At 48.5% G+C, this 9,768-nt stretch overlaps 1 protein-coding gene across 1 annotated transcript in view; it reads right to left on the bottom strand.

Annotated features, from left to right (window-relative positions):
• Positions 1-8,999: 8,999 nt before the first annotated feature.
• Positions 9,000-9,768, bottom strand: part of LOC110498555 (uncharacterized) — a 6,530-nt gene continuing 5,761 nt past the window's right edge. Inside the window, exons 5-6 of the mRNA XM_021575217.3 lie at positions 9,523-9,591; positions 9,000-9,307 (exon numbers count right to left, since the gene is read on the bottom strand). Coding sequence (XP_021430892.2) covers positions 9,228-9,307; positions 9,523-9,591 — 149 coding nt within the window. The 3' untranslated portion in view covers positions 9,000-9,227. The remainder of the gene's footprint in view (positions 9,308-9,522; positions 9,592-9,768) is intronic.

The raw sequence follows: 9,768 nt of genomic DNA on the forward strand, positions 1-9,768 counted from the left end.
CCCCTGAAGGATCCAGAAACACCACACAACCCCAAATGTGTCGTAACATCCTTACAGCTCTGAGGTGTTGAGAGGTGTTGCGAGGTGTTGAGAGGTGTTGCGAGGTGTTGAGAGGTGTTGCGAGGTGTTGAGAGGTGTTGCGAGGTGTTGCGAGGTGTTGAGGGGTGTTGCGGGGTGTTGAAAGGTGTTGAGAGGTGTTGCGAGGTATTGAGAGGTATTGAGAGGTGTTGAGAGGTGTTGAGAAGTGTTGAGAGGTGTTGAGAGGTGTTGAGAGGTGTTGCTAGGTGTTGAGAGGTGTTGCGAGGTGTTTAGAGGTGTTGCAAGGTGTTGAGAGATGTTGAGAGGTGTTGTGAGGTGTTGCGAGGTGTTGCGAGGTGTTGAAAGGTGTTGAGAGGTGTTGCGAGGTGTTGAAAGGTGTTGAGAGGTGTTGTGAGGTGTTGCGAGATGTTGAGAGGTGTTGCGAGGTGTTGAAAGGTGTTGAGAGGTGTTGAAAGGTGTTGAGAGGTGTTGCGAGGTGTTGAAAGGTGTTGAGAGGTGTTGCGAGGTGTTGAAAGGTGTTGTGAGGTGTTGCGAGATGTTGAGAGGTGTTGTGAGGTGTTGCGAGGTGTTGAAAGGTGTTGAGAGGTGTTGAAAGGTGTTGAGAGGTGTTGCGAGGTGTTGAAAGGTGTTGAGAGGTGTTGCGAGGTGTTGAAAGGTGTTGAGAGGTGTTGAAAGGTGTTGAGAGGTGTTGCGAGGTGTTGAAAGGTGTTGAGAGGTGTTGAAAGGTGTTGAGAGGTGTTGCGAGGTGTTGAAAGGTGTTGAGAGGTGTTGCGATGGTTTAGGTTCACACGCGTTCAGAAAAATGCGTCCGGGGAAGTAGGCTTCTATTGACCATACATCCAAAAACTGTCCTTCATAAACCAGTAGGTCCTATATCATCAACATCCTCGTGAAACCGTAGGTTCTTTAGTGGTTGACAGAACAGAGTCTTACTACATGGACCACACGTACACTGACAGCGCCCTCATATAGTTACAACTAGCAAAACTAAAACGTGACAAATCATATTTTACATCATTCTGTTATGTAGTTATTTGCAAAACTGTCCCCGCCTGGCAACATAACTCACCAGGCTGTGCTTAACAACATAACTCACCTGACTGTGCTTAACAACATAACCCACCTGACTGTGCTTAACAACATAACCCACCTGACTGTGCTTAACAACATAACCCACCTGACTGTGCTTAACAACATAACCCACCTGACTGTGCTTAACAACATAACTCACCTGGCTGTGCTTAACAACATAACCCACCTGACTGTGCTTAACAACATAACCCACCTGACTGTGCTTAACAACATAACCCACCTGACTGTGCTTAACAACATAACCCACCTGACTGTGCTTAACAACATAACTCACCAGGCTGTGCTTAACAACCTGACTCACCTGACTGTGCTTAACAACATAACCCACCTGACTGTGCTTAACAACATAACCCACCTGACTGTGATTAACAACATAACCCACCTGACTGTGCTTAACAACATAACCCACCTGACTGTGCTTAACAACATAACTCACCTGACTGTGCTTAACAACATAACCCACCTGACTGTGCTTAACAACATAACCCACCTGACTGTGCTTAACAACATAACCCACCTGACTGTGCTTAACAACATAACCCACCTGACTGTGCTTAACAACATAACCCACCTGACTGTGCTTAACAACATAACTCACCTGGCTGTGCTTAACAACATAACTCACCTGGCAGGTGTTGTCCTCTCATCGGGGGGTGATGACCCAGAATAATATACCCTCTGATGCTTTCCTTCTCTCTTCTTTTTTTCTCTTCACTCGATTCTCTCTCTCTCTCTCTCTCTTCTTTTTTTCTCTTCACTCGATTCTCTCTCTCTCTCTCTCTCTCTCTCTCTCTCTCTCTCTCTCTATCTCTCTTCTCTTCTGCACCTGTGCTCACTCTGAGTTTCTCTTTATTCCAATGCCATGTTCGTTCGTTTCTCTTTCGTGTTCTGTTATCGTATGTTCAGGGCTCCAGCTCCTGTTTGCTGTTCCAAAGTTGATGTTAAAGCGAAGTCTTCTTCAGTTGGTTGGTATCTGGAGGTTGTCACTGCAGAGAAGCGTATTCCAAGTCCAATGCAGAGAGATTTTAGAGATCATGAAAACACTTTTTTAAAATTCAGTTCTTGTTCTACCCCTTTTCTTGGCAGTTGAGAATTCTTTCCCTCTATTTTTTTGTGGATCTCTTTGATCTTTAGGTCTTTTTCAATGTGATTTTCCTCCCTCTCTCTCTCTGTCTGTGTGCCAGATTCACACAATACGCAATTATTCATTTGAAACGGTGAATAATCCCTCTCTCCCTCTACCGCATCCCTCCCCCTCCCTTCTCCTCTTTCTTCTTCTCCCCTCTTTCTTACGTCCTCCCCCCTTTCTCTGCCAGATTGATTCGCCCTAAAGTTTTTTAGCTAAGCACCCCCTTCCCCCACTCTTTATCTCTCCATCCTTCCCCCACTCTTTATCTCTCCATCCTTCCCCCACTCTTTATCTCTCCATCCTTCCCCCACTCTTTATCTCTCCATCCTTCCCTCACTCTTTATCTCTCCATCCTTCCCTCACTCTTTATCTCTCCATCCTTCCCCCACTCTTTATCTCTCCATCCTTCCCTCACTCTTTATCTCTCCATCCTTCCCTCACTCTTTATCTCTCCATCCTTCCCTCACTCTTTATCTCTCCATCCTTCCCCCACTCTTTATCTCTCCATCCTTCCCCCACTCTTTATCTCTCCATCCTTCCCCCACTCTTTATCTCTCCATCCTTCCCTCACTCTTTATCTCTCCATCCTTCCCTCACTCTTTATCTCTCCATCCTTCCCCCACTCTTTATCTCTCCATCCTTCCCCCACTCTTTATCTCTCCATCCTTCCCCCACTCTTTATCTCTCCATCCTTCCCCCACTCTTTATCTCTCCATCCTTCCCCCACTCTTTATCTCTCCATCCTTCCCCCACTCTTTATCTCTCCATCCTTCCCCCACTCTTTATCTCTCCATCCATCCCCCACTCTTTATCTCTCCATCCTTCCCCCACTCTTTATCTCTCCATCCTTCCCCCACTCTTTATCTCTCCATCCTTCCCCCACTCTTTATCTCTCCATCCTTCCCCCACTCTATATCTCTCCATCCTTCCCCCACTCTTTATCTCTCCATCCTTCCCCCACTCTTTATCTCTCCATCCTTCCCCCACTCTTTATCTCTCCATCCTTCCCCCACTCTTTATCTCTCCATCCTTCCCCCACTCTTTATCTCTCCATCCTTCCCCCACTCTTTATCTCTCCATCCTTCCCCCACTCTTTATCTCTCCATCTTTCCCCCACTCTTTGTCTCTCCATCTTTCCCCCACTCTTTATCTCTCCATCCTTCCCCCACTCTTTATCTCTCCATCCTTCCCCCACTCTTTATCTCTCCATCCATCCCCCGCTCTCTCTTCCCCTCTCGGGAGTGATTTCAACTCTGTTCAGAGTCAGAGTGTCTATGTATCTGCTGCATTAAGCCGCTCATGTTTAATAGTATAATCATTTTGAGGCTTAGTTCTAAATGCGGCGCATCAGAGGTTAAAACCACTCTCCTCTACCCAGTCAGTCTCTTACAGTAAATACATCTCTTTCAACTTTTCTTTTTTTTTCAGCTAGTGGCCAGATTGATTCATATATTTTTATGTTTTCTCTCTCTCTCTCTCTCTCTCTCTCTCTCTCTCTCTCTCTCTCTCTCTCTCTCTCTCTCTCTCTCTCTCTCTCTCTCTCTCTCTCTCTCTCTCTCTCTCTCTCTCTCTCTCTCTCTGCATCCGAAATAGGGTGATATTTCGGATGCAGACCCTGTGATGTGGTTTGCTACAGAACACAAATATGCCTCTTTCCCTCCCTCTATCTCTCCCTCTATCTATCCTTCTGTCATCAACACATCCAACCTATCCCATGTTAACCCTCTGTATTTTCCTCTCACTATCCTATGTGAACTCTCTCCCTCTCTGTTGAGCTCTCTCCCTCCCTCTCTCTGTCTATCCTTTCATAATCACGGTTTGATTAAATTACAGATCTGTAAGTGAACCCCCCTACCTCTTCTCCTCTCCTCCTTGCTTTCCCCCAATCCCTATCTCCCCCACCTCTCTCTCTCTCCCCTGCCACTCTCTCCCCCACCATTCTCTCTCTCTCTCTCTCTCTCTCCCCTGCCACTCTCTCCCCCAACATTCTCTCTCTCTCTCTCTCCCCTGCCACTCTCTCCCCCACCATTCTCTCTCTCTCTCTCTCTCTCTCTCTCTCTCTCTCTCTCTCTCTCTCTCTCTCTCTCTCTCTCTCTCTCTCTCTCTCTCTCTCTCTCTCTCTCTGCATCCGAAATAGGGTGATATTTCGGATGCAGACCCTGTGATGTGGTTTGCTACAGAACACAAATATGCCTCTTTCCCTCCCTCTATCTCTCCCTCTATCTATCCTTCTGTCATCAACACATCCAACCTATCCCATGTTAACCCTCTGTATTTTCCTCTCACTATCCTATGTGAACTCTCTCCCTCTCTGTTGAGCTCTCTCCCTCCCTCTCTCCGTCTATCCTTTCATAATCACGGTTTGATTAAATTACAGATCTGTAAGTGAACCCCCCTACCTCTTCTCCTCTCCTCCTTGCTTTCCCCCAATCCCTATCTCCCCCACCTCTCTCTCTCTCCCCTGCCACTCTCTCCCCCACCATTCTCTCTCTCTCTCTCTCTCTCCCCTGCCACTCTCTCCCCCAACATTCTCTCTCTCTCTCTCTCCCCTGCCACTCTCTCCCCCACCATTCTCTCTCTCTCTCTCTCTCTCTCTCTCTCTCTCTCCCCTGCCACTCTCTCTCTCTCCCCTGCCACTCTCTCCCCCACCATTCTCTCTCTCTCTCTCTCTCCCCTGCCACTCTATCTCTCTCCCCTGCCACTCTCTCCCCCACCATTCTCTCTCTCTCTCTCTCTCTCTCTCTCTCCCCTGCCACTCTATCTCTCTCCCCTGCCACTCTCTCCCCCACCATTCTCTCTCTCTCTCTCTCTCTCTCTCTCTCTCTCTCTCTCTCTCTCTCTCTCTCTCTCTCTCTCTCTCGCTCTCTCTCTCTCTCTCTCTCTCTCTCTCTCTGTGATTATGAAAGGATAGACGGAGAGAGGGAGGGAGATGATGTGGTTTGCTACAGAACACAAATATGCCTCTTTCCCTCCCTCTATCTCTCCCTCTATCTATCCTTCTGTCATCAACACATCCAACCTATCCCATGTTAACCCTCTGTATTTTCCTCTCACTATCCTATGTGAACTCTCTCCCTCTCTGTTGAGCTCTCTCTCCCTCCCTCTCTCCGTCTATCCTTTCATAATCACGGTTTGATTAAATTACAGATCTGTAAGTGAACCCCCCTACCTCTTCTCCTCTCCTCCTTGCTTTCCCCCAATCCCTATCTCCCCCACCTCTCTCTCTCTCTCTCTCTCCCCTGCCACTCTATCTCTCTCCCCTGCCACTCTCTCCCCCACCATTCTCTCTCTCTCTCTCTCTCTCTCTCTCTCTCCCTGCCACTCTATCTCTCTCCCCTGCCACTCTCTCCCCACCATTCTCTCTCTCTCTCTCTCTCTCTCTCTCTCTCTCTCTCTCTCCCCTGCCACTCTCTCTCTCTCCCCCACCATTCTCTCTCTCTCTCTCTCTCTCTCTCTCTCTCTCTCTCTCTCTCTCTCTCTCTCTCTCTCTCTCTCTCTCTCTCTCTCTCTCTCTCCCCTGCCACTCTATCTCTCTCCCCTGCCACTCTCTCCCCCACCATTCTCTCTCTCTCTCTCTCTCTCTCTCTCTCTCTCTCTCTCCCCTGCCACTCTCTCTCTCTCCCCCACCATTCTCTGTCTCTCTCTCCCCTGCCACTCTCTCCCCACCATTCTCTGTCTCTCTCTCCCCTGCCACTCTCTCTCTCTCCCCCCTGCCACTCTCTCCCCCACCATTCTCTCTCTCTCTCCCCTGCCACTCTCTCTCTCTCTCCCCTGCCACTCTCTCTCTCTCTCTCACCCCTGCCACACTCTCTCTCTCTCTCTCTCTCCCCCACCATTCTCTCTCTCTCTCCCCTGCCACTCTCTCTCTCTCTCTCTCTCCCCTGCCACTCTCTCTCTCTCTCTCCCCTGCCACTCTCTCTCTCTCTCCCCTGCCACTCTCTCTCTCTCTCTCCCCTGCCACTCTCTCTCTCTCTCTCTCTCCCCTGCCACTCTCTCTCTCTCTCTCCCCTGCCACTCTCTCTCTCTCTCTCCCCTGCCACTCTCTCTCTCTCTCCCCTGCCACTCTCTCTCTCTCCCTCTCCCCCACCATTCTCTCTCTCTCTCCCCTGCCTCTCTCTCTCTCTCTCCCCCACCATTCTCTCTGTCTCTCTCTCCCCTGCCACTCTCTCTCTAACTGAGGTATTCCCATCATTTCCCACCCCCGTATAAACATCCACTGCTCCATGTTTTCATGTTACTCCTCTGATTCCCCCATAACAGTTCAAATGGTGTCTGATGGTGTCCCACCGTGATATCACAACTGTGACATCATCATCTGACGGCAGCCATTACAGAACACAGGTAGTGTACACACAAACAAAACTGTAGGTGGGTGTTGAATATTTGGCTCGAAATATGTTGAGATGAGAGGAGGATGGATCGAAACTAAAGGGGGAGAGAGAGGAGGAGAACAAGATAGAGAAATGTGGAGAGATTGAAAGGACTCGGAGAGAGTTGCAATATTCATTTAATTCTGGATAGTTTTGATCCCTCTCTCCCCTCTCTCTCCGCATTTCTGTGCAGTGATACACCTGTAACAGGCCAACAGAAGGGGCTTAGGGATGATGTCCGCACCCCAAATTGCACCCTATTCCCTACACAGTGCACTAAGTAGAGCACTATATAGGGAATAGGGTGACCTTTGAGACGTGACCCACGTCCCCGACACGGACGGATTAGCGTAAAACCTTTCTCTCCTCTCTCTCTCCCCTCTCTCCCCTTTCTCTCACCTCTCTCTCCTCTCTCATCTCCCTCCCCTCTCTCCCCATCCCCTCTCTCTCCCCTCTCTCATCTCCTCTCTCCCCTCTCTCATCTCCTCTCTCTCCCCTCTCTCTCCTCTCTCTCCCCTCTCATCCCCTCTCTCTCCTCTCTCATCTCCTCTCTCTCCCCTCTCATCTCCTCTCTCCCCTCTCATCTCCCCTCTCATCTCCTCTCTCTCTCCTCTCTCATCTCCTCTCTCTCTCCTCTCTCATCTCCTCTCTCTCTCCCCTCTCTCCCCTCTCTCTCCTCTCTCTCCTCTCTCATCTTCTCTCTCTCTCCTCTCTCTCCCCTCTCTCTCATCTCCTCTCTCATCTCCTCTCTCTCCTCTCTCTCCCCTCTCTCTCATCTCCTCTCTCTCCTCTCTCTCTACTCTCTCTCCCCTCTCTCTCCCTTCTCATCTCCTCTCTCTCCTCTCTCTCCCCTCTCTCCTCTCATCTCCTCTCGCTCCTCTCTCCTCTCTCATCTCCTCTCTCTCATCTCCTCTCTCATCTCCTCTCTCCTCTCTCTCCCCTCTCATCTCCTCTCCTCTCTCTCTCTCTCCTCTCTCATCTCCTCTCTCATATCCTCTCTCTCTCCTCTCTCTCATTGCCCCTCTCATCTCCTCTCTCTCCCCTCTCATCTCCTCTCTCCTCTCTCTCCTCTCTCTCTCCTCTCTCCCCTCTCTCTCCTCTCTCATCTCCTCTCTCTCTCGTCTATTTCTCCTCTCTCATCTCCTCTCTCTCTGTTCTCTCTCTCCCCTCTCTCTCTCCTCTCTCATGTCCACTCTCTCTCTTCCATCTTTCATCACCCTCTCACTCCACATCTCTCCCTCTTTCTGAGATAATCTCTGTGTGTAATCTGTTGTCATCTGTCATTGTTCCTCTAATGGGACAGATTTAATCGTCTAGTCTAGTGTGACCTGACAGAGAGGAAGACACAGAACTACACCCACACACTCGCTCACAGACACACATATTATGTCACACACTGCCCTGCATGCACTCACATATATATATATATACACACACACACACACACACACACACACACACACACACACACACACACACACACACACACACACACACACACACACACACAAATGTATAGTTGTCTTCCATGCCAAATGGTGTGTGTGTGTGTGTGTGTGAGAGAGAGAGACTCATGCATACATGCACACACACCGTGACCCCACTCTCCAAGGGAGTCTCAAGGGGAATGGGATATGAAAAAAAGATTTCCATTTCACCACAACCTCTATAGGTTGCACTCTTGTACACGTGTGAAAAAGGACATGCATAAGCACCCTGTATTTGACCTTTTGACCCACACGCACACACACGCGGAAGATTGACTGAGGCTCGGTTCGCCAAACAATGTTTTTCTACAATAAGATGCTGTCAGCACAATCTTCTCCACTTCAATTCCAGACAGAAAACATCCTTTCACTCAACTCAAAGGAAGCGTGAAAAGATGCGGAAGAACAAGCTCCCCCCAAACAACAATAGTCGTATTTTAAGAGAATAAATGAGAAAAATGGAGACGCGACAGCCAAATGAATGGGCAGGACGATGGAGAGGAAGAGGGGGATTAAAGAAGAAAGGGATGACGGGCGGAGGAAGAAGAGCACAAACGGGCGATGGAGGTTATTTGAGGAGGAGCAGAGCGACAGAGGTGTAAAAGGTGAACATCAATTTAGAGCGAGAGAACGAGGGAACAGCAGTGTGACAGAAATAACAGCAACAGGATGTTGGTGTCAACGGCACAGGAAGCCACACCGTTGCAGAAATCAGAAGTTGGTGCGCGCGCGAGACCCCTCGCTCGTCACCTCCAGCGTCTCCACATCTTTCTGTATCCCCCTTTCTTTCTCACAACATGATTTTCTCTCCCTCTTGCTTTCATCCTGCTTTTCATTGCCAACTTGAGCATCCGGTTCACTTCTAAGTACGAGGTCCAAACATTTTATTCAACAACAAACTTTACGTTTATTCAATAAAAGAAGTGAATGACTGAATTACGTACAGAAACACCCCCCCCCCCAAAAAAAAAATGATATTATGTGCTTAAAAAAATATTACAATTAGCATAAAAAAATATAACAAAATATAAAAAATATAATAAAATATGAAAAATACATGTACAGTGTATTGTCATTGTGGATGAAGGATATGACTGATGATGATGATGATCACAAGTTATAAGAGTTGTAATCACTGTTTCTGTTAGACGAAGGCTCTCGGCTGGTGTTCACCGTCAGCCTCTCCAATCCTGGGAGAACGAGAGGGAACGTAACGCTTTAGGGTCTAATACTGAACTTGAGATACACAAACTTTGAATGACGCATGCAAAGGTAAGTCACACAATTCTTAGGTTATGCTTCCGCCCGTGTAAAAAGAAGAGTGGAGTGAGGAAGTGTGTGTGTGTGTGTGTGTGTGTGTGTGTGTGTGTGTGTGTGTGTGTGTGTGTGTGTGTGCGTGCCTCACCAGGGTAGGAGTGTCTCTTGTCTGTGTTGTCGTTAAGTTGGAGTCCAGCCTTCCCTCTATGGTAGGAGACTGTGAGAGAGATAGTCAGACAGTCAGACAGACAGGCAGACAGACAGACAGACGTAGGAGGGGGGAAGAGGTGGCTATGGATTACATCGCTTGCCAAGATATTGCATTATTTGAGAGAGAACAAGCGAAGTCTGTGTGTGTGCGTGTGCGTAACGTGAACTCATCAACTCAACGCAT

Source organism: Oncorhynchus mykiss, chromosome 19 (assembly GCF_057628025.1).
Source record: "Oncorhynchus mykiss isolate SJ-2025 chromosome 19, ASM5762802v1, whole genome shotgun sequence".
NCBI lineage: Eukaryota > Metazoa > Chordata > Actinopteri > Salmoniformes > Salmonidae > Oncorhynchus > Oncorhynchus mykiss.